A 25,753-nucleotide genomic window follows, 5' to 3' on the forward strand; every position below is an offset into this window, starting at 1 on the left:
CCCACCCTTGTTTTTTGTAACTGTTGGCGGCAGTGTCAGTTTGCACTTTTCTTTCACTGCTTTTTATTTTTCTCCTTGCTCTTGGCCATATGTATAACTAAGGAATCAGAAAAGTGGGACGAATTAAAGCTCTGTTAATGTAAGGTGTTCTGCCTCCTCCTATAGGACTGGAGCATCATGAAAGAAATTAATTTATCAGCTAAGCATATTTTTTTTTTTTGTGATGCTAAAGCATACTATATTTAAAAAGTATATGATGAAAGGACAATGCTGATATACAAATGTTTGTGGTGTGTTGTCACAAGGAATTAAATATTTTAGATTGGAGAAGACTATCTTTACAAGTCTAATGATCAAGTGGGGTGATGATGAAGCTGAAAGGAAAATAGTGGAACACTACATAATATCATTTCTGCCTATTTCTCAAAACATTGATACATTTTAATATTAACTTGCCATCATTTATGGTTTCTTTCAGATGCAGTTATGTGAAACAGAAAATATGCGCCTCGAGATTCAGGGCTTGCAAGGCCAGTGTAAGGACTTAATGAACCAATTGGAAAATTGCAAAAAGGGAGACACAAGCTGGTAACATCATATTTATTTATTTTCTTTGTAGTTTTGTATTCCAAAGTAGTAAGTGGATGTGCTCACGGGGGGGGGGACTGATTGATAAAATGAAACTTTATTTAAAAACTAGAAGCTGATAAGTAGAATATGTGCTACTACCAGCAAGTCTAAGTTTAGACATAGTCCATGTCTATATAAACGTCATGGAAATATGAGTTCCGCACTAACCAATGCTTACTATGTTTTTAGAGCAAATAGTGTATTATTAAAAAATCGCCTAATAAGGTATATATTCTACTTCCTTGCTGCCCTTCTGGTTTTATATTTCACTTCAGGCAATGAATCCCCTAGAGTCAAACTTTCATTGCATAATAATATCAGTCTTCAATATAGAAGGTAAAAGAAACACAAACAGATTTAGAGAGTTCCTGACTTTCTAGCCTTTGTTAAAGCATTGGTCAAGATAAGACTAGATATCCGGTCTGCTTCCCCTCTGTGGAACCTTAACTTGTTTTTGTAACTCCATGGGTGTGGTCACAGTGTTATCTGTATGGGACACATGAAATAACGCCCTCTAGCTGTGGAAAACTGCCAAATGCATTGCAATAAGGGGCGGCCTTCAAGGGCTAACAAATTAGCATAGAATACCAAGAGAACAAAGCAAATTTGATGATTAGAGGGAATTGGAAAGTTGTTTAAAATTGCATTCCCTATCTGAATCATGAAACTTTCATTTTGACTAGGCTGTCTCTTTAAAGGGACAGTCTACTCCAGAAATGTTTTTGTTTAAAAATATAATCCACGGATTTCATCCTTACTTATGGGATATCGCCTCCTGGTCAGCAGGAGGAGGCAAAGAGCACCACAGCAGAGCTGTATATATAGCTCCTCCCTTCCCTCTCACTCCAGTCATTCGACCGAAGTTAGGAAGAGAAAGGAAAAGCCAAGGTGCAGAGGTGACTGAAGTTTAACAAAAATAAAGACCTGTCTTAGAAAATGACAGGGTGGGCCGTGGACTCGTCATATCGTAAAAGAAATACATTTATCAGGTAAGCATAAATTTCCTTTTCTTTTACAAGGTATGACGAGTCCACGGATTTCATCCTTATGGGATATCGCCTCCTGGTCAGCAGGAGGAGGCAAAGAGCACCACAGCAGAACTGTATATATAGCTCCTCCCTTCCCTCCCACTCCAGTCATTCTCTTTGCCTGTGTTAGTGATAGGAAGAGGTAAAGTGAGGTGTTAGTTTAGATTCTTCAATCAAGAGTTTATTATTTCTTTCATGTAATTAGCATGAGAGTCCATGAGCTAGTGACGTATGGGATATACATTCCTACCAGGAGGGGCAAAGTTTCCCAAACCTCAAAATGCCTATAAATACACCCCTCACCACACCCACAATTCAGTTTTACAAACTTTGCCTCCGATGGAGGTGGTGAAGTAAGTTTGTGCTAGATTCTACGTTGATATGCGCTCCGCAGCAAGTTGGAGCCCGGTTTTCCTCTCAGCGTGCAGTGAATGTCAGAGGGATGTGAAGAGAGTATTGCCTATTTGAATGCAGTGATCTCCTTCTACGGGGTCTATTTCATAGGTTCTCTGTTATCGGTCGTAGAGATTCATCTCTTACCTCCCTTTTCAGATCGACGATATACTCTTATATATACCATTACCTCTGCTGATTCTCGTTTCAGTACTGGTTTGGCTTTCTACAAACATGTAGATGAGTGTCCTGGGGTAAGTAAATCTTATTTTCTGTGACACTCTAAGCTATGGTTGGGCACTTTGTTTATAAAGTTCTAAATATATGTATTCAAACATTTATTTGCCTTGACTCAGAATGTTCAACTTTCCTTATTTTTCAGACAGTCAGTTTCATATTTGGGATAATGCATTTGAATTAATCATTTTTTTCTTACCTTCAAAAATTTGACACTTTTTTCCCTGTGGGCTGTTAGGCTCGCGGGGGCTGAAAATGCTTCATTTTATTGCGTCATTCTTGGCGCGGACTTTTTTGGCGCAAAAATTATTTTCCGTTTCCGGCGTCATACGTGTCGCCGGAAGTTGCGTCATTTTTTTGACGTTATTTTGCGCCAAAGATGTCGGCGTTCCGGATGTGGCGTCATTTTGGCGCCAAAAGCATTTAGGCGCCAAATAATGTGGGCGTCTGATTTGGCGCTAAAAAATATGGGCGTCGCTTTTATCTCCACATTATTTAAGTCTCATTTTTTATTGCTTCTGGTTGCTAGAAGCTTGTTCTTGGCATTCTTTCCCATTCCTGAAACTGTTATTTAAGGAATTTGATCAATTTTGCTTTATATGTTGTTTTTTCTCTTACATATTGCAAGATGTCTCACGTTGCATCTGAGTCAGAAGATACTACAGGAAAATCGCTGTCTAGTGCTGGATCTACCAAAGCCAAGTGTATCTGCTGTAAATTTTTGGTAGCTATTCCTCCGGCTGTTGTTTGTATTGATTGTCATGACAAACTTGTTAATGCAGATAATATTTCCTTTAGTAAAGTACCATTGCCTGTTGCAGTTCCTTCAACATCTAAGGTGCAGAATGTTCCTGATAACATAAGAGATTTTGTTTCTGAATCCATAAAGAAGGCTATGTCTGTTATTTCTCCTTCTAGTAAACGTAAAAAATCTTTTAAAACTTCTCTCCCTACAGATGAATTTTTAAATGAACATCATCATTCTGATTCTGATGACTCTTCTGGTTCAGAGGATTCTGTCTCAGAGGTTGATGCTGATAAATCTTCATATTTATTTAAAATGGAATTTATTCGTTCTTTACTTAAAGAAGTACTAATTGCTTTAGAAATAGAGGATTCTGGTCCTCTTGATACTAATTCTAAACGTTTGGATAAGGTATTTAAAGCTCCTGTGGTTATTCCAGAAGTTTTTCCTGTTCCTAATGCTATTTCTGCAGTAATTTCCAAAGAATGGGATAAATTGGGTAATTCATTTACTCCTTCTAAACGTTTTAAGCAATTATATCCTGTGCCGTCTGACAGATTAGAATTTTGGGACAAAATCCCTAAAGTTGATGGGGCTATTTCTACCCTTGCTAAACGTACTACTATTCCTACGTCAGATGGTACTTCGTTTAAGGATCCTTTAGATAGGAAAATTGAATCCTTTCTAAGAAAAGCTTATCTGTGTTCAGGTAATCTTCTTAGACCTGCTATATCTTTGGCTGATGTTGCTGCAGCTTCAACTTTCTGGTTGGAAACTTTAGCGCAACAAGTAACACATCATGATTCTCATGATATTATTATTCTTCTTCAGCATGCTAATAATTTTATCTGTGATGCCATTTTTGATATTATCAGAGTTGATGTCAGGTTTATGTCTCTAGCTATTTTAGCTAGAAGAGCTTTATGGCTTAAAACTTGGAATGCTGATATGGCTTCTAAATCAACTCTACTTTCTATTTCTTTCCAGGGTAACAAATTATTTGGTTCTCAGTTGGATTCTATTATTTCAACTGTTACTGGTGGGAAAGGAACTTTTTTACCACAGGATAAAAAATCTAAAGGTAAAAACAGGGCTAATAATCGTTTTCGTTCCTTTCGTTTCAACAAAGAACAAAAGCCTGATCCTTCATCCTCAGGAGCAGTTTCAGTTTGGAAACCATCTCCAGTCTGGAATAAATCCAAGCCAGCTAGAAAGGCAAAGCCTGCTTCTAAGTCCACATGAAGGTGCGGCCCTCATTCCAGCTCAGCTGGTAGGGGGCAGGTTACGTTTTTTCAAGGAAATTTGGATCAATTCTGTTCACAATCTTTGGATTCAGAACATTGTTTCAGAAGGGTACAGAATTGGTTTCAAGATGAGACCTCCTGCAAAGAGATTTTTTCTTTCCCGTGTCCCAGTAAATCCAGTAAAAGCTCAAGCATTTCTGAATTGTGTTTCAGATCTAGAGTTGGCTGGAGTAATTATGCCAGTTCCAGTTCCGGAACAGGGGATGGGGTTTTATTCAAATCTCTTCATTGTACCAAAGAAGGAGAATTCCTTCAGACCAGTTCTGGATCTAAAAATATTGAATCGTTATGTAAGGATACCAACGTTCAAGATGGTAACTGTAAGGACTATCTTGCCTTTTGTTCAGCAAGGGAATTATATGTCCACAATAGATTTACAGGATGCATATCTGCATATTCCGATTCATCCAGATCATTATCAGTTCCTGAGATTCTCTTTTCTGGACAAGCATTACCAGTTTGTGGCTCTGCCGTTTGGCCTAGCTACAGCTCCAAGAATTTTTACAAAGGTTCTCGGTGCCCTTCTGTCTGTAATCAGAGAACAGGGTATTGTGGTATTTCCTTATTTGGACGATATCTTGGTACTTGCTCAGTCTTTACATTTAGCAGAATTTCATACGAATCGACTTGTGTTGTTTCTTCAAGATCATGGTTGGAGGATCAATTTACCAATAAGTTCATTGATTCCTCAGACAAGGGTAACCTTTCTGGGTTTCCAGATGGATTCAGTGTCCATGACTCTGTCTTTAACAGACAAGAGACGTCTAAAATTAATTACAGCTTGTCGAAACCTTCAGTCACAATCATTCCCTTCGGTAGCCTTATGCATGGAAATTCTAGGTCTTATGACTGCTGCATCTGACGCGATCCCCTTTGCTCGTTTTCACATGCGACCTCTTCAGCTCTGTATGCTGAATCAATGGTGCAAGGATTACACAAAGATATCTCAATTAATATCTTTAAAACCGATTGTACGACACTCTCTAACATGGTGGACAGATCACCATCGTTTAATTCAGGGGGCTTCTTTTGTGCTTCCGACCTGGACTGTAATTTCAACAGATGCCAGTCTCACAGGTTGGGGAGCTGTGTGGGGATCTCTGACGGCACAAGGAGTTTGGGAATCTCAGGAGGTGAGATTACCGATCAATATTTTGGAACTCCGTGCAATTTTCAGAGCTCTTCAGTTTTGGCCTCTTCTGAAGAGAGAATCGTTCATTTGTTTTCAGACAGACAATGTCACAACTGTGGCATACATCAATCATCAAGGAGGGACTCACAGTCCTCTAGCTATGAAAGAAGTATCTCGAATTTTGGTTTGGGCGGAATCCAGCTCCTGTCTAATCTCTGCGGTTCATATCCCAGGTATAGACAATTGATAAGCGGATTATCTCAGTCGCCAAACGTTGCATCCGGGCGAATGGTCTCTTCACCCAGAGGTATTTCTTCAGATTGTTCAAATGTGGGAACTTCCAGAAATAGATCTGATGGCGTCTCATCTAAACAAGAAACTTCCCAGGTATCTGTCCAGATCCCGGGATCCTCAGGCGGAGGCAGTGGATGCATTATCACTTCCTTGGAAGTATCATCCTGCCTATATCTTTCCGCCTCTAGTTCTTCTTCCAAGAGTAATCTCCAAGATTCTGAAGGAATGCTCGTTTGTTCTGCTGGTAGCTCCAGCATGGCCTCACAGGTTTTGGTATGCGGATCTTGTCCGGATGGCCTCTTGCCAACCGTGGACTCTTCCGTTAAGACCAGACCTTCTGTCTCAAGGTCCTTTTTTCCATCAGGATCTGAAATCCTTAAATTTAAAGGTATGGAGATTGAACGCTTGATTCTTGGTCACAGAGGTTTCTCTGACTCTGTGATTAATACTATGTTACAGGCTCGTAAATCTGTATCTAGAGAGATATATTATAGAGTCTGGAAGACTTATATTTCTTGGTGTCTTTCTCATCATTTTTCTTGGCATTCTTTTAGAATACCGAGATTATTACAGTTTCTTCAGGATGGTTTAGATAAGGGTTTGTCTGCAAGTTCCTTGAAAGGACAAATCTCTGCTCTTTCTGTTCTTTTTCACAGAAAGATTGCTATTCTTCCTGATATTCATTGTTTTGTACAAGCTTTGGTTCGTATAAAGCCTGTCATTAAGTCAATTTCTCCTCCTTTGAGTTTGAATTTGGTTCTGGGGGCTCTTCAAGCTCCTCCATTTGAACCTATGCATTCATTGGACATTAAATTACTTTCTTGGAAAGTTTTGTTCCTTTTGGCCATCTCTTCTGCCAGAAGAGTTTCTGAATTATCTGCTCTTTCTTGTGAGTCTCCTTTTCTGATTTTTCATCAGGATAAGGCGGTGTTGCGAACTTCTTTTGAATTTTTACCTAAAGTTGTGAATTCCAACAACATTAGTAGAGAAATTGTGGTTCCTTCATTATGTCCTAATCCTAAGAATTCTAAGGAGAAATCGTTGCATTCTTTGGATGTTGTTAGAGCTTTGAAATATTATGTTGAAGCTACTAAATCTTTCCGAAAGACTTCTAGTCTATTTGTTATCTTTTCCGGTTCTAGAAAAGGCCAGAAAGCTTCTGCCATTTCTTTGGCATATTGGTTGAAATCTTTAATTCATCTTGCCTATGTTGAGTCGGGTAAAACTCCGCCTCAGAAAATTACAGCTCATTCTACTAGGTCAGTTTCTACTTCCTGGGCGTTTAGGAATGAAGCTTCGGTTGATCAGATTTGCAAAGCAGCAACTTGGTCCTCTTTGCATACTTTTACTAAATTCTACCATTTTGATGTATTTTCTTCTTCTGAAGCAGTTTTTGGTAGAAAAGTACTTCAGGCAGCGGTTTCAGTTTGAATCTTCTGCTTATGTTTTTCATTAAACTTTATTTTGGGTGTGGATTATTTTCAGCAGGAATTGGCTGTCTTTATTTTGTCCCTCCCTCTCTAGTGACTCTTGTGTGGAAAGATCCACATCTTGGGTAGTCATTATCCCATACGTCACTAGCTCATGGACTCTTGCTAATTACATGAAAGAAAACATAATTTATGTAAGAACTTACCTGATAAATTCATTTCTTTCATATTAGCAAGAGTCCATGAGGCCCGCCCTTTTTTTGTGGTGGTTATGATTTTGTATAAAGCACAATTATTCCAATTCCTTATTTTATATGCTTTCGCACTTTTTTATCACCCCACTTCTTGGCTATTCGTTAAACTGAATTGTGGGTGTGGTGAGGGGTGTATTTATAGGCATTTGCCCCTCCTGGTAGGAATGTATATCCCATACGTCACTATCTCATGGACTCTTGCTAATATGAAAGAAATGAATTTATCAGGTAAGTTCTTACATAAATTATGTTTTTTAAAATGGTACCAGTGAGTGCTATTTTATTTTAGGGTGTAGCCGTATTCCTTGTCAGCCTTTAGAGTAGAGCTACAGATGGCTTTAAAGCAATGGGAACTGGTGGGATTCAATTCTCACTGCGCCTCCCATACTGAGTGCTGCCCTTCAGATGATGGTCTTAGCAAATATTAACTAAGGCCCTGTATGTCTCCACAGAACTACAGGAGGGAAGAGGACCTCTTGATCATGTGGGACTGATCATGCTGTCGCTCAGCTTAGAGGTATGTGCAGCTTTTTATATTCTGGGACATTACCTCAGAATAAATAGGCTGTGGCTGTTACCTATTGGATAGTGGGGGATATAGACCTTTTTGATCAGGGCTACCCTTAGTACTATGTACCACTCGGCTCAAGGACATGTAGTGGGTGTATGTCACAACTAGGGGCTATGTTAAATTAGGTGCCTACTGTGACGATTGACTTTATTTTTTATGGTGCTGTGGGCATGGCGCTGGGGACACTTGTTACAGAGCTCGGATACTAAGGCTCTGATATAGCTGTGAATGTTTACTGTGGCAGTAGCTTGTTTATTAAGTAGGGTACACAATCCAGCAATGTGGTCAATTTATTTGTCTTTGCCCGGCGATCGCATTTTATTTTCTTAGCCGGAAGATCACTGTCTTACCGCCCACAAAGGGTGGGGTTGTCTTTGCGCGCTTTAGAGCGGATGTGTCAAGAAGCTGAGCAATTGTTTTCCGACGTCGGACACCCGGTAGTGGATTTTAGCACTGCAAGACATTCGCTAAGACCGCATGGTTGAGGTTTAAAGCAGGTGGTCTTAGGCGTTCAGGAGACTAGCAGACAGTGGTCGGTGTACCGTGGGGGCAGGTAGGCGCCTCAGCAAAGCTGTTGAGGCGGAAAGGTGCACTTTGACTCTTAATTATGAAGTAACCGGATTTAACTGTCAGTATTTTTTTGTGTTCAGTAAAATTGTTTATTTTAAAATTTAAAGGCACAGTATATCCTCTGTTTTTCAGAGGGTATTGTTCTTTCTTATTAGACTGTTATCATATTTTTTTCTTTTTTATATTTAAAGAGCCACGACCAAAATTTGCCTTTGCTTTATTTTTATCATAGACCGTTTTCAGAACGTGACATGTTCCATGTGTATGAATGCCAATGTGGAACCTCCTGTTACTTTTTGTCCCTCATGTACTGAGAGGGCACTACAGTTTAGAGACCAAATTTTCTTTGATAAAAATTTGACAAAAGCGGTTGCTTATCAGGGCTCTGCTGATGAGATACAGAGTATCGTGCACACATGCCCTTAGAGAGATACAACTGCACCTCACTGACAAAGCCCACAGAAGGCCGAAACGATCGTCTGGGGTTGTTGCTTCCCATGTTCAGAGAAGAATTGCCTGGTATTTCGGCGCTGGACTGTCATTGGACAGGATCAGACTGATATGCTACAGGATATTTCTCTTGTTAAGTGTATTCAGTCCACGGGTCATCCATTACTTATGGGATTATATCTCCTTCCCAACAGGAAGTTGCAAGAGGATCACCCAAGCAGAGCTGCTATATAGCTCCTCCCCTCACATGTCATATCCAGTCACTCTTGCAACTCAACTAGATAGGTCGTTGTGAGAGGTCTGTGGTGTTTTTATACTTGTTTTATTTCTTCAATCAAAAGTTTATTTTAAATGGCACCGGAGTGTGCGGTTTGTTCTCAGGCAGTATTTAGAAGAAGAATCTGCCTGCGTTTTCTATGATCTTAGCAGAAGTAACTAAGATCCACTGGCTGTTCTCGCACATTCTGAGGAGTGGGGTAACTTTCAGAAAGGGAATAGCATGCGGGGAATCCTGCAAACGAGGTATGTGCAGTAAATTATCTTTCTAAGGAATGGAATTGACTAAGAAAATACTGCTGATACCAATGTAATGTAAGTACAGCCTTAAATGCAGCGGCGACTGGTATCCGGCTGATGAATGTATGTACAATGAGTAATTTTCTAAGGAATGGAATTTGACTAAGAAAATACTGTTAATACCGAAGTATTGTATAAGCCTTAACTGCAGTAAAAGCGACTGGTAGCAGGCTTATTAATAACACTATCTAACTTTTAAAGTGTATGTTTAAAACGTTTACTGGCATGTTATTCGTTTTTTGTGAGGTACTTTGGTGATAAATCTTTTGGGGCATGAAATTTTCCACATGGCTGCTGTTTATTTCTATATAGAAACGATTAACTGAGGTTTCCCACTGTTGTAATAGGAGTGGGAGGAGCCTATTTTAGCGCTTTTTTGCGCAGTAAAAATTCAGTTTCAGTCTTCCTGCTTCTTCCTCCTTGATCCAGGACGTCTCTAGAGAGCTCAGGGGTCTTCAAAAGTCATTTTGAGGGAGATAATCAGTCACAGCAGACCTGTGACAGTGTGTTTGACTGTGATAAAAAACGTTAATTGTTAAATTGATTATCCGTTTTTTGGGTATTAAGGGGTTAATCATCCATTTGCTAGTGGGTGCAATACTTTTCTAACTTAATACATTTTCTGTGAAGATTTGGTTGCTATAACTGATTTGGTTCTTTGTTATTTCAACTGTGACATTTTTTATTTTTTTTTGTGTTTCTTAAAGGCGCAGTAGCGTTTTTTATATTGCTTGTAAATTTACTTGAAAGGTTTTTCCAAGCTTGCTAGTCTCATTGCGAGTCTGTTTAAACATGTCTGACACCGATGAATCTGCTTGTTCACTATGTTTGAAGGCCAATGTGGAGCCCCATAGAAATATGTGTACTAAATGTATTGATGTAACTTTGAATAAAAGTCAATCTATATCTGTAAAGAAATGATCACCAGACAACGAGGGGGAAGTTATGCCGACTAACTCTCCTCACGTGTCAGTACCTTCGCCTCCCGCTCAGGGGGCACGTGATATTGTGGCGCCAAGTGCATCAGAGAGGCCCATACAAATCACTTTGCAAGACATGGCTGCTGTTATGACAGAGGTATTATCTAAATTGCCTGAATTAAGAGGCAAGCGCGATAGCTCTGGGTTAAGGACAGAGCGCGCTGATGATGTGAGAGCCATGTCTGATACTGCGTCACAATTTGCAGAACATGAGGACGGAGAGCTTCATTCTGTGGGTGACGGATCTGATCCAGGGAGACCGGATTCAGGGATTTCTAATTTTAAATTTAAGCTTGAGAACCTCCGCGTATTGCTAGGGGAGGTATTGGCGGCTCTGAATGATTGTAACACGGTTGCAATTCCAGAGAAAGTATGTAGGTTGGATAGATACTTTGCGGTACCGGTGTGTACTGACGTCTTTATTATCCCTAAAAGGCTTACAGAAATTATTAGCAAGGAGTGGGATAGACCCGGTGTGCCCTTTTCCCCACCTCCGATGTTTAGAAAAATGTTCCCGATAGACGCCACCACACGAGACTTATGGCAGACGGTCCCTAAGGTGGAGGGAGCAGTTTCTACTTTAGCTAAGCGTACCACTATCCCGGTGGAGGATAGTTGTGCTTTTTCGGATCCAATGGATAAAAAATTAGAAGGTTACCTTAAGAAAATGTTTGTTCAACAATGTTTTATCTTACAGCCACTGCGGCTGTGGCATTCTGGTTTGAGTCTCTGGAAGAGGCCATTCGCACAGCTCCATTGGATGAGTTTATGGCCAAGCTTAAAGCACTTAAGCTAGCTAATGCATTTGTTTCTGATGCTGTTGTACATTTAACCAAACTAACGGCTAAGAACTCCGGATTCGCCATCCAGGCGCGCAGAGCTCTATGGCTTAAATCCTGGTCAGCTGACGTGACGTCTAAAGCTAAATTGCTTAATATTCCTTTCAAAGGGCAGACCTTATTTGGGCCCGGCTTGAAAGAAATTATTGCTGACATTACTGGGGGTAAGGGTCATACTCTTCCTCAGGACCGGGCCAAGTCAAAGGCCAAACAGTCTAATTTTCGTGCCTTTCGTAATTTCAAGGCAGGAGCAGCATCAACTTCCTCCACTCCAAAACAGGAAGGACCTGTTGCTCGTTACAGACAGGGCTGGAAAACTAACCAGTCCTGGAACAAGGGCAAGCAGGCCAGAAAGCCTTCTTCTGCCCCTAAGACAGCATGAAGAGAGGGCCCCATATCCGGAAACGGATCTAGTGGGGGGCAGACTATCTCTCTTAGCCCAGGCTTCGGCAAGAGATGTCCAGGATCCCTGGGCGTTGGAGATCATACTCAGGGATATCTTCTGGACTTCAAAGCATCTCCTCCACAAGGGAGATTTCATCTTTCAAGGTTATCAGCAAACCAAATAAAGAAAGAGGCATTTCTACGCTGTGTGCAAGACCTCTTAGTTCTGGGCTCACTTCTGGCGGTTCTAAGACCGCGAGGCATAGCGGTGGCTCCGTATCTAGACGACATCCTGATACAGAAGTCAAGCTTTCAAATGGCCAAGTCTCATACAGAGATAGTTCTGACATTTCTGAGGTCGCATGGGTGGAAGGTGAACGTGGAAAAGAGTTCTCTATCACCACTCACAAGAGTCTCCTTCCTAGGGACTCTTATAGATTCTGTAGAGATGAAAATTTACCTGACGGAGTCCAGGTTATCAAAACTTCTAAATGCTTGCAGTGTCCTTCATTCCATTCCACGCCCTTCAGTGGCTCAGTGCATGGAAGTAATCGGCTTAATGGTAGCGGCAATGGACATAGTGCCATTTGCGCGCCTGCATCTCAGACCGCTGCAATTATGCATGCTAAGTCAGTGGAATGGGGATTACTCAGATTTGTCCCCTCTACTAAATATGGATCAAGAGACCAGAGATTCTCTTCTCTGGTGGCTTTCTCGTGTCCATCTGTCCAAGGGTATGACCTTTCGCAGGCCAGATTGGACGATTGTAACAACAGATGCCAGCCTTCTAGGTTGGGGCGCAGTCTGGAACTCCCTGAAGGCTCAGGGATCGTGGACTCAGGAGGAGAAACTCCTCCCAATAAATATTCTAGGGTTAAGAGCAATATTCAATGCTCTTCTAGCTTGGCCTCAGTTAGCAACACTGAGGTTCATCAGATTTCAGTCGGACAACATCACGACTGTGGCTTACATCAACCATCAAGGGGGAACCAGGAGTTCCCTAGCGATGTTAGAAGTCTCAAAGATAATTCGCTGGGCAGAGTCTCACTCTTGCCACCTGTCAGCGATCCACATCCCAGGCGTAGAGAACTGGGAGGCGGATTTTCTAAGTCGTCAGACTTTTCATCCGGGGGAGTGGCAACTCCATCCGGAGGTGTTTACTCAACTGGTCCATCGTTGGGGCAAACCAAAACTGGATCTCATGGCGTCTCGCCAGAACGCCAAGCTTCCTTGTTACGGATCCAGGTCCAGGGACCCGGGAGCGGTGCTGATAGCTGCTCTGACAGCCCCTTGGGTCTTCAACATGGCTTATGTGTTTCCACCATTCCCGATGCTTCCTCGACTGATTGCCAGGATCAAACAGGAAAGAGCATCAGTGATTCTGATAGCGCCTGCGTGGCCACGCAGGACCTGGTATGCAGACCTAGGTGACATGTCGTCCTGTCCACCATGGTCTCTGCCTCTGAGGCAGGACCTTCTAATTCAGGGTCCTTTCAATCATCCAAATCTAATTTCTCTGAGACTGACTGAATGGAGATTGAACGCTTGATTCTATCAAAGTGTGGCTTCTCGGAGTCGGTTATTGATACCTTAATACAGGCTCGGAAACCTGTTACCAGAAAAATTTACCATAAGATATGGCGTAAATATTTATACTGGTGCGAATCCAAGAGTTACTCATGGAGTAAGGTTAGGATTCCTAGGATATTGTCTTTTCTACAAGAGGGTTTAGAAAAGGGCTTATCTACTAGTTTGTTAAAGGGACAGATTTCTGCTCTGTCTATTCTTCTACACAAAAGTCTGGCAGAAGTTCCAGACGTTCAGGCCTTTTGTCAGGCTTTGGCTAGGATTAGGCCTGTGTTTAAGACTGTTGCTCCGCCGTGGAATTTAAACTTAGTTCTTAAAGTTCTTCAAGGTGTTCCGTCTGAACCCCTTCATTCCATTGATATTATGCTGTTATCTTGGAAAGTTCTGTATTTGATGGCTATTTCCTCGGCTCGAAGAGTCTCTGAGTTATCTGCCTTACATTGTGATTCTCCTTATCTGATTTTCCATTCAGACAAGGTAGTTCTGCGTATTAAACCTGGGTTCTTACCTAAGGTAGTTTCTAACAGGAATATCAATCAAGAGATTGTTGTTCCATCACTGTGTCCTAACCCTTCTTCAAAGAAGGAACGACTCTTGCATAATCTGGACGTAGTCCGTGCCCTGAAGTTCTATTTGCAGGCAACTAAAGATTTTCGTCAAACTTCTTCCCTGTTTGTCGTTTACTCTGGACAGAGGAGTGGTCAAAAAGTTTCGGCTACCTCTCTCTCCTTTTGGCTTCGTAGCATAATACGCTTAGCCTATGAGACTGCTGGACAGCAGCCTCCTGAAAGAGTTACAGCTCATTCCACTAGAGCTGTGGATTCCACCTGGGCCTTTAAGAATGAGGCCTCTGTTGAACAGATTTGCAAGGCTGCAACTTGGTCTTCACTTCACACTTTTTCAAAATTTTACAAATTTGAAACTTTTGCTTCTTCGGAGGCTGTTTTTGGGAGAAAGGTTCTACAGGCAGTGGTTCCTGCCTTGTCCCTCCCATCATCCGTGTACTTTAGCTTTGGTATTGGTATCCCATAAGTAATGGATGACCCGTGGACTGAATACACTTAACAAGAGAAAACATAATTTATGCTTACCTGATAAATTTATTTCTTTTGTAGTGTATTCAGTCCACGGCCCGCCCTGTCTTTTAAGGCAGATCAAAATTTTTAATTCAAACTACAGTCACCACTGCACCCTATGGTTTCTCCTTTCTTGTCTTGTTTCGGTCGAATGACTGGATATGACATGTGAGGGGAGGAGCTATATAGCAGCTCTGCTTGGGTGATCCTCTTGCAACTTCCTGTTGGGAAGGAGATATAATCCCATAAGTAATGGATGACCCGTGGACTGAATACACTACAAGAGAAATACATTTATCAGGTAAGCATAAATTATGTTTTTTTCTCTGTGAAGGGGCATAGTGTGCTAAAAGAACCTGCACCCTGAGTTGCAAATATAAATGAACATGCATGGAAGTTATTCTAGCTTTCTTCTGTTAAGTGTGATCAGTCCACGGGTCATCATTACTTCTGGGATATTACTCCTCCCCAACAGGAAGTGCAAGAGGATTCACCCAGCAGAGCTGCATATAGCTCCTCCCCTCTACGTCACTCCCAGTTATTCTCTTGCACCCAACGACTAGATAGGATGTGTGAGAGGACTATGGTGGTTATACTTAGTTTTATATCTTCAATCAAAAGTTTGTTATTTTAAAATAGCACCGGAGTGTGTTATTACCTCTCTGGCAGAGTTTGAAGAAGAATCTACCAGAGTTTTTGTTATGATTTTAGCCGGAGTAGTTAAGATCATATTGCTGTTTCTCGGCCATCTGAGGAGAGGTAAACTTCAGATCAGGGGACAGCGGGCAGATGAATCTGCATAGAGGTATGTAGCAGCTTTTATTTTCTGACAATGGAATTGATGAGAAAATCCTGCCATACCGATATAATGTCATGTATGTATACTTTACACTTCAGTATTCTGGGGAATGGTACTCCACTAGAATTACACTGTAAGAAATACATAAAGCTGTTTAATAACTAGAGATTATGTTTAACGTTTTTGCTGGAATGTAAAATCGTTTTCATTTACTGAGGTACTGAGTGAATAAATGTTTGGGCACTATTTTTCCACTTGGCAGTTGCTTAATCTGTTTTCTCCAACATAGGTGTGTCCGGTCCACGGCGTCATCCTTACTTGTGGGATATTCTCTTCCCCAACAGGAAATGGCAAAGAGCCCAGCAAAGCTGGTCACATGATCCCTCCTAGGCTCCGCCTACCCCAGTCATTCTCTTTGCCGTTGTACAGGCAACATCTCCACGGAGATGGCTTAGAGTTTTTTAGTGTTTAACTGTAGTTTTTCATTATTCAATCAAGAGTTTGTTATTTTCAAATAGTGCTGGTACGTACTATTTACTCAGAAACAGAAAAGAGATGAAGAATTCTGTTTGTATGAGGAAAATGATTTTAGCAACCGTAACTAAAATCCATGGCTGTTCCACACAGGACTGTTGAGAGCAATTAACTTCAGTTGGGGGAACAGTTTGCAGTCCCTTGCTGCTTGAGGTATGACACATTCTAACAAGACGATGTAATGCTGGAAGCTGTCATTTTCCCTATGGGATCCGGTAAGCCATGTTTATTACGATTGTAAATAAGGGCTTCACAAGGGCTTATTTAAACTGTAGACTTTTTTTGGGCTAAATCGATTGATATTAACACTTATTTAGCCTTGAGGAATCATTTATTCTGGGTATTTTGATTTAATAATATCGGCAGGCACTGTTTTAGACACCTTATTCTTTAGGGGCTTTCCCAAAGCATAGGCAGAGTCTCATTTTCGCGCCGGTGTTGCGCACTTGTTTTTGAGAGGCATGGCATGCAGTCGCATGTGAGAGGAGCTCTGATACTTATAAAAGACTTCTGAAGGCGTCATTTGGTATCGTATTCCCCTTTGGGTTTGGTTGGGTCTCAGCAAAGCAGATACCAGGGACTGTAAAGGGGTTTAAAGCTTAAAACGGCTCCGGTTCCGTTATTTTAAGGGTTAAAGCTTCCAAAATTGGTGTGCAATATTTTCAAGGCTTTAAGACGCTGTGGTGAAAATTTGGTGAATTTTGAACAATTCCTTCATGTTTTTTCGCAATTGCAGTAATAAAGTGTGTTCAGTTTAAAATTTAAAGTGACAGTAACGGTTTTATTTTAAAACGTTTTTTGTACTTTCTTATCAAGTTTATGCCTGTTTAACATGTCTGAACTACCAGATAGACTGTGTTCTGAATGTGGGGAAGCCAGAATTCCTATTCATTTAAATAAATGTGATTTATGTGATAATGACAATGATGCCCAAGATGATTCCTCAAGTGAGGGGAGTAAGCATGGTACTGCATCATTCCCTCCTTCGTCTACACGAGTCTTGCCCACTCAGGAGGCCCCTAGTACATCTAGCGCGCCAATACTCCTTACTATGCAACAATTAACGGCTGTAATGGATAATTCTGTCAAAAACATTTTAGCCAAAATGAACCCTTGTCAGCGTAAGCGTGGCTGCTCTGTTTTAGTTACTGAAGAGCATGACGACGCTGATATTAATATCTCTGAAGGGCCCCTAACCCAATCTGAGGGGGCCAGGGAGGTTTTGTCTGAGGGAGAAATTACTGATTTAGGGAACATTTCTCAGCAGGCTGAATCTGATGTGATTACATTTAAATTTAAATTGGAACATCTCCGCATTTTGCTTAAGGAGGTATTATCCACTCTGGATGATTGTGAAAATTTAGTCATCCCAGAGAAACTATGTAAAATGGACAAGTTCCTAGAGGTGCCGGGGCTCCCAGAAGCTTTTCCTATACCCAAGCGGGTGGCGGACATTGTTAATAAAGAATGGGAAAGGCCCGGTATTCCTTTCGTCCCTCCCCCCATATTTAAAAAATTGTTTCCTATGGTCGACCCCAGAAAGGACTTATGGCAGTCAGTCCCCAAGGTCGAGGGAGCGGTTTCTACTTTAAACAAACGCACCACTATTCCCATAGAGGATAGTTGTGCTTTCAAAGATCCTATGGATAAAAAATTAGAAGGTTTGCTTAAAAAGATGTTTGTTCAGCAGGGTTACCTTCTACAACCCATTTCATGCATTGTCCCTGTCACTACAGCCGCATATTTCTGGTTTGATGAACTGCTTAAGGTGCTCGATAGTGACTCTCCTCCTTATGAGGAGATTATGGACAGAATCAATGCTCTCAAATTGGCTAATTCTTTCACTCTAGACGCCTCTTTGCAATTGGCTAAGTTAGCGGCTAAGAACTCTGGGTTTGCTATTGTGGCGCGCAGAGCGCTTTGGTTGAAATCTTGGTCGGCTGATGCGTCTTCCAAGAACAAGCTACTAAACATTCCTTTCAAGGGGAAAACGCTGTTTGGTCCTGACTTGAAAGAGATTATCTCTGATATCACTGGGGGTAAGGGCCACGCCCTTCCTCAGGATCGGCCTTTCAAGGCAAAAAATAGACCTAATTTTCGTCCCTTTCGTAAAAACGGACCAGCCCAAGGTGCTACGTCCTCTAAGCAAGAGGGTAATACTTCTCAGGCCAAGCCAGCTTGGAGACCAATGCAAGGCTGGAACAAGGGAAAGCAGGCCAAGAAACCTGCCACTGCTACCAAGACAGCATGAAATATTGGCCCCCGATCCGGGACCGGATCTGGTGGGGGGCAGACTCTCTCTCTTCGCTCAGGCTTGGGCAAGAGATGTTCTGGATCCTTGGGCGCTAGAAATAGTCTCCCAGGGTTATCTTCTGGAATTCAAGGGACTTCCCCCAAGGGGGAGGTTCCACAGGTCGCAGTTGTCTTCAGACCACATAAAAAGACAGGCGTTCTTACATTGTGTAGAAGACCTGTTAAAAATGGGAGTGATTCATCCTGTTCCATTAAGAGAACGAGGGATGGGGTTCTACTCCAATCTGTTCATAGTTCCCAAAAAAGAGGGAACGTTCAGACCAATCCTAGATCTCAAGATCTTAAACAAATTTCTCAAGGTCCCATCGTTCAAGATGGAAACCATTCGAACTATCCTTCCTTCCATCCAGGAAGGTCAATTCATGACCACGGTGGATTTAAAGGATGCGTATCTACATATTCCTATCCACAAGGAACATCATCGGTTCCTAAGGTTTGCATTCCTGGACAAACATTACCAGTTCGTGGCGCTTCCTTTCGGATTAGCCACTGCTCCAAGGATTTTCACAAAGGTACTAGGGTCCCTTCTAGCGGTGCTAAGACCAAGGGGCATTGCAGTAGTACCTTACCTGGACGACATTCTGATTCAAGCGTCGTCCCTTCCTCAAGCAAAGGCTCACACGGACATTGTCCTGGCCTTTCTCAGATCTCACGGCTGGAAAGTGAACGTGGAAAAGAGTTCTCTATCCCCGTCAACAAGGGTTCCCTTCTTGGGAACAATTATAGACTCCTTAGAAATGAGGATCTTTCTAACAGAGGCCAGAAAAACAAAGCTTCTGGACTCTTGTCGGATACTTCATTCCGTTCCTCTTCCTTCCATAGCTCAGTGCATGGAAGTGATCGGGTTGATGGTGGCGGCGATGGACATAGTTCCTTTTGCACGCATTCATCTAAGACCATTACAACTGTGCATGCTCAGTCAGTGGAATGGGGACTATACAGACTTGTCTCCGAAGATACAAGTAAATCAGAGGACCAGAGACTCACTCCGTTGGTGGCTGTCCCTGGACAATCTGTCTCAAGGGATGATGTTCCACAGACCAGAGTGGGTCATTGTCACGACCGACGCCAGTCTGATAGGCTGGGGCGCGGTCTGGGGATCCCTGAAAGCTCAGGGTCTTTGGTCTCGGGAAGAATCTCTTCTACCGATAAATATTCTGGAACTGAGAGCGATATTCAATGCTCTCCAGGCCTGGCCCCAGCTTGCGAGGACCAGGTTCATACGGTTTCAATCAGACAACATGACGACTGTTGCGTACATCAACCATCAGGGGGGAACAAGGAGTTCCCTAGCGATGGAAGAAGTAACCAAAATTATTCTTTGGGCGGAGTCTCACTCCTGCCACCTGTCTGCTATCCACATCCCAGGAGTGGAAAATTGGGAAGCGGATTTTCTGAGTCGGCAGACATTGCATCCGGGGGAGTGGGAACTCCATCCGGAAATCTTTGCCCAAGTCACTCACCTGTGGGGCATTCCAGACATGGATCTGATGGCCTCTCGTCAGAACTTGAAAGTTCCTTGCTACGGGGCCAGATCCAGGGATCCCAAGGCGGCTCTAGTGGATGCACTAGTAGCACCTTGGACCTTCAAACTAGCTTATGTGTTCCCGCCATTTCCTCTCATCCCCAGGCTGATAGCCAGGATCAAGCAGGAGAGGGCGTCGGTGATCTTGATAGCTCCTGCGTGGCCACGCAGGACTTGGTATGCAGATCTGGTGAATATGTCATCGGCTCCACCTTGGAAGCTACCTTTGAGACGAGACCTTCTTGTTCAGGGTCCGTTCGAACATCCGAATCTGGTTTCACTCCAGCTGACTGCTTGGAGATTGAACGCTTGATTTTATCGAAGCGAGGATTCTCAGATTCTGTTATCGATACTCTGGTTCAGGCCAGAAAGCCTGTGACTAGAAAGATTTACCACAAAATTTGGAAAAAATATATCTGTTGGTGTGAACCTAAAGGATTCCCTTGGGACAAGGTTAAGATTCCTAGGATTCTATCCTTCCTTCAAGAAGGATTGGAAAAAGGATTATCTGCAAGTTCCCTGAAGGGACAGATTTCTGCCTTGTCGGTATTACTTCACAAAAAGCTGGCAGCTGTGCCAGATGTTCAAGCCTTTGTTCAGGCTCTGGTTAGAATCAAGCCTGTTTACAAACCTTTGACTCCTCCTTGGAGTCTCAATTTAGTTCTTTCAGTTCTTCAGGGGGTTCCGTTTGAACCCTTACATTCCGTTGATATTAAGTTATTATCTTGGAAAGTTTTGTTTTTAGTTGCGATTTCTTCTGCTAGAAGAGTCTCAGAATTATCTGCTCTGCAGTGTTCTCCTCCTTATCTGGTGTTCCATGCAGATAAGGTGGTTTTACGTACTAAACCTGGTTTTCTTCCAAAAGTTGTTTCTAACAAAAACATTAACCAGGAGATTATCGTACCTTCTCTGTGTCCAAAACCAGTTTCAAAGAAGGAACGTTTGTTGCACAATTTGGATGTTGTTCGCGCTCTAAAATTCTATTTAGATGCTACAAAGGATTTTAGACAAACATCTTCCTTGTTTGTTGTTTATTCAGGTAAAAGGAGAGGTCAAAAAGCAACTTCTACCTCTCTCTCTTTTTGGATTAAAAGCATCATCAGATTGGCTTACGAGACTGCCGGACGGCAGCCTCCCGAAAGAATCACAGCTCATTCCACTAGGGCTGTGGCTTCCACATGGGCCTTCAAGAACGAGGCTTCTGTTGATCAGATATGTAGGGCAGCGACTTGGTCTTCACTGCACACTTTTACCAAATTTTACAAGTTTGATACTTTTGCTTCTTCTGAGGCTATTTTTGGGAGAAAGGTTTTGCAAGCCGTGGTGCCTTCCATTTAGGTGACCTGATTTGCTCCCTCCCTTCATCCGTGTCCTAAAGCTTTGGTATTGGTTCCCACAAGTAAGGATGACGCCGTGGGCCGGACACACCTATGTTGGAGAAAACAGAATTTATGTTTACCTGATAAATTTCTTTCTCCAACGGTGTGTCCGGTCCACGGCCCGCCCTGGTTTTTTTAATCAGGTCTGATATTTTATTTTCTTTAACTACAGTCACCACGGTACCATATGGTTTCTCCTATGCAAATATTCCTCCTTAACGTCGGTCGAATGACTGGGGTAGGCGGAGCCTAGGAGGGATCATGTGACCAGCTTTGCTGGGCTCTTTGCCATTTCCTGTTGGGGAAGAGAATATCCCACAAGTAAGGATGACGCCGTGGACCGGACACACCGTTGGAGAAAGAAATTTATCAGGTAAACATAAATTCTGTTTTCTGACAGTTTCTGTTCTCCCTCACTGCTGTGTGTGAGGGGGAGGGGCCGTTTTTTTGGCGCTTTTACTACGCATCAAATATTTCAGTCAGCAACTCATTGTATTCCTTGCATGATCCGGTTCATCTCTACAGAGCTCAGGGGTCTTCAAAACTTATTTTGAGGGAGGTAATTTCTCTCAGCAGAGCTGTGAGAATTGTAGTTTGACTGAGATAAAAAAACGTTTATTCTGTAATTTGTTTACTGTTTTCAGAATTTGTTATCTTTGCTAATGGGATTAAACCTTTGCTAAAGTTGTGTTGTTTACAAGGATTGAGGCTATAACTGTTTTCAATTTATTAATTTTCAACTGTCATAGATCTTCTGTGCTTCTTAAAGGCACAGTACGTTTTAATATTATTCTAATTGAATTGTATTTCCAAGTTGCAAGTTTATTTGCTAGTGTGTTAAACATGTCTGATTCAGAGGATGATACCTGTGTCATTTGTTGCAATGCCAAAGTGGAGCCCAATAGAAATTTATGTACTAACTGTATTGATGCTACTTTAAATAAAAGTCAATCTGTACAAATTGAACAAATTTCACCAAACAACGAGGGGAGAGTTATGCCGACTAACTCGCCTCATGTGTCAGTACCTACATCTCCCGCTCAGAGGGAGGTGCGTGATATTGTAGCGCCGAGTACATCTGGGCGGCCATTACAAATCACATTACAGGATATGGCTACTGTTATGACTGAGGTTTTGGCTAAATTACCAGAACTAAGAGGTAAGCGTGATCACTCTGGGGTGAGAACAGAGTGCGCTGATAATATTAGGGCCATGTCAGACACTGCGTCACAGGTGGCAGAACATGAGGACGGAGAGCTTCATTCTGTGGGTGACGGTTCTGATCCAAACAGACTGGATTCAGATATTTCAAATTTTAAATTTAAACTGGAAAACCTCCGTGTATTACTAGGGGAGGTGTTAGCGGCTCTGAATGATTGTAACACAGTTGCAATACCAGAGAAAATGTGTAGGTTGGATAAATACTTTGCGGTACCGACGAGTACTGAGGTTTTTCCTATACCTAAGAGACTTACTGAAATTGTTACTAAGGAGTGGGATAGACCCGGTGTGCCGTTCTCACCCCCTCCGATATTTAGAAAAATGTTTCCAATAGACGCCACCACAGGGGACTTATGGCAAACGGTCCCTAAGGTGGAGGGAGCAGTTTCTACCTTAGCTAAGCGTACCACTATCCCGGTGGAGGATAGCTGTGCCTTTTCAGATCCAATGGATAAAAAGTTAGAGGGTTACCTTAAGAAAATGTTTGTTCAACAAGGTTTTATACTGCAACCCCTTGCATGCATTGCGCCGATCACGGCTGCAGCGGCATTCTGGATTGAGTCTCTGGAAGAGAACATTGGTTCAGCTACTCTGGACGACATTACGGACAGGCTTAGAGTCCTTAAACTAGCTAATTCATTCATTTCGGAGGCCGTAGTACATCTTACTAAACTTACGGCGAAGAATTCAGGATTCGCCATTCAGGCACGCAGGGCGCTGTGGCTAAAATCCTGGTCAGCTGATGTTACTTCTAAGTCTAAATTGCTTAATATACCTTTCAAAGGGCAGACCTTATTCGGGCCCGGGTTGAAAGAGATTATCGCTGACATTACAGGAGGCAAAGGCCATGCCCTGCCTCAGGACAAAGCCAAAGTTAAGGCTAGACAGTCTAATTTTCGTTCCTTTCGTAATTTCAAAGCAGGAGCAGCATCAACTTCCTCTGCACCAAAACAGGAAGGAGCGGTTGCTCGCTACAGACAAGGCTGGAAACCTAACCAGTCCTGGAACAAGGGCAAGCAGGCCAGGAAACCTGCTGCTGCCCCTAAAACAGCATGAATTGAGGGCCCCTTTCTCTCTTCGCCCAGGCTTGGGCAAGAGATGTCCAGGATCCCTGGGCGCTAGAGATAATATCTCAGGGATACCTTCTGGACTTCAAATACTCTCCTCCAAGAGAGAGATTTCATCTGTCAAGATTGTCAACAATCCAGACAAAGAAAGAGGCGTTTCTACGCTGCGTACAAGAGCTCTTGTTAATGGGAGTAATCCATCCAGTTCCACGATCGGAACAGGGACAGGGGTTTTACTCAAATCTGTTTGTGGTTCCCAAAAAAGAGGGAACTTTCAGACCAATCCTGGACTTAAAGATCCTAAACAAATTCCTAAGAGTTCCATCGTTCAAGATGGAGACTATTCGGACAATTTTACCTATGATCCAAGAGGGTCAGTACATGACCACTGTAGATTTAAAAGATGCTTACCTTCACATACCGATTCACAAAGATCATTATCGGTACCTAAGGTTTGCCTTCCTAGACAGGCATTACCAGTTTGTGGCTCTTCCATTCGGATTGGCTACAGCTCCAAGAATCTTCACAAAGGTTCTGGGTGCTCTTCTGGCGGTACTAAGACCGCGGGGAATCTCGGTAGCTCCATACCTAGACGACATTCTGATACAAGCTTCAAGCTTTCAAACTGCCAAGTCTCATACAGAGTTAGTGCTGGCATTTCTAAGGTCACATGGATGGAAGGTGAACGAAAAGAAGAGTTCACTCGTTCCACTCACAAGAGTTCCCTTCCTGGGGACTCTTATAGATTCTGTAGAAATGAAGATTTACCTGACAGAGGACAGGCTAACAAGACTTCAAAGTGCTTGCCGCACCCTACATCCCATTCAACACCCGTCAGTGGCTCAATGCATGGAGGTAATCGGCTTAATGGTAGCGGCAATGGACATAGTACCCTTTGCACGCTTACACCTCAGACCACTGCAACTGTGCATGCTAAGTCAGTGGAATGGGGATTACTCAGATTTATCCCCTTCTCTGAATCTGGATCAAGAGACCAGAAATTCTCTTCTATGGTGGCTTTCTCGGCCACATCTGTCCAGGGGGATGCCGTTCAGCAGACCAGACTGGACAATTGTAACAACAGACGCCAGCCTTCTAGGTTGGGGTGCCGTCTGGAATTCTCTGAAGGCTCAGGGACAATGGAGTCAGGAGGAGAGTCTCCTGCCAATAAACATTCTGGAATTGAGAGCAGTTCTCAATGCCCTCCTGGCTTGGCCCCAGTTGACAACTCGGGGGTTCATCAGGTTTCAGTCGGACAACATCACGACTGTTGCTTACATCAACCATCAGGGAGGGACAAGAAGCTCCCTAGCTATGATGGAAGTATCAAAGATAATTCTCTGGGCAGAGTCTCACTCTTGCCACCTGTCAGCAATCCACATCCCGGGAGTGGAGAACTGGGAGGCGGATTTCTTAAGTCGTCAGACTTTTCATCCGGGGGAGTGGGAACTTCATCCGGAGGTCTTTGCCCAAATACTGCGACGTTGGGGCAAACCAGAGATAGATCTCATGGCGTCTCGACAGAACGCCAAGCTTCCTCGTTACGGGTCCAGATCCAGGGATCCAGGAGCAGTCCTGATAGATGCTCTGACAGCACCTTGGGACTTCAGGATGGCTTACGTGTTTCCACCCTTCCCGTTGCTTCCTCGTTTGATTGCCAGAATCAAACAAGAGAGAGCATCAGTGATTCTGATAGCACCTGCGTGGCCACGCAGGACTTGGTATGCAGACCTGGTGGACATGTCATCCTGTCCACCTTGGTCTCTACCTCTGAAGCAGGACCTTCTGATACAGGGTCCCTTCAAACATCAAAATCTAACTTCTCTGAAGCTGACTGCTTGGAAATTGAACGCTTGATTTTATCAAGACGTGGGTTTTCTGAGTCAGTTATTGATACCTTAATACAGGCTAGGAAACCTGTTACCAGAAAGATTTACCATAAGATATGGCGTAAATACCTATATTGGTGTGAATCCAAAGGTTACTCTTGGAGTAAGGTTAGGATTCCTAGGATATTGTCTTTTCTACAAGAAGGTTTAGAAAAGGGTTTATCTGCTAGTTCATTAAAGAGACAGATCTCAGCTCTGTCCATTCTGTTACACAAACGTCTGTCAGAAGTTCCTGACGTCCAGGCTTTTTGTCAGGCTTTGACCAGGATTAAGCCTGTGTTTAAAACTGTTGCTCCACCATGGAGTTTAAACCTTGTTCTTAATGTTTTACAGGGCGTTCCGTTTGAACCCCTTCATTCCATTGATATAAAGTTGTTATCTTGGAAAGTTCTATTTTTAATGGCTATTTCCTCGGCTCGAAGAGTCTCTGAATTATCAGCCTTACATTGTGATTCTCCTTATTTGATTTTTCATTCGGATAAGGTAGTCCTGCGTACTAAACCTGGGTTCTTACCTAAGGTAGTTACTAACAGGAATATCAATCAA

At 42.6% G+C, this 25,753-nt stretch overlaps 1 protein-coding gene across 1 annotated transcript in view; it reads left to right on the forward strand.

Moving 5' to 3' along the window:
• KIF15 (kinesin family member 15) overlaps positions 1 to 25,753 on the forward strand; it is a 417,226-nt gene that overhangs the window by 293,117 nt on the left and 98,356 nt on the right. Inside the window, exon 30 of the mRNA XM_053714345.1 lies at positions 479 to 588. Coding sequence (XP_053570320.1) covers positions 479 to 588 — 110 coding nt within the window. The remainder of the gene's footprint in view (positions 1 to 478; positions 589 to 25,753) is intronic.

The sequence above is a fragment of the Bombina bombina genome, chromosome 5 (genome assembly GCF_027579735.1).
Source record: "Bombina bombina isolate aBomBom1 chromosome 5, aBomBom1.pri, whole genome shotgun sequence".
In the NCBI taxonomy this organism is placed as follows: Eukaryota; Metazoa; Chordata; class Amphibia; order Anura; family Bombinatoridae; genus Bombina; species Bombina bombina.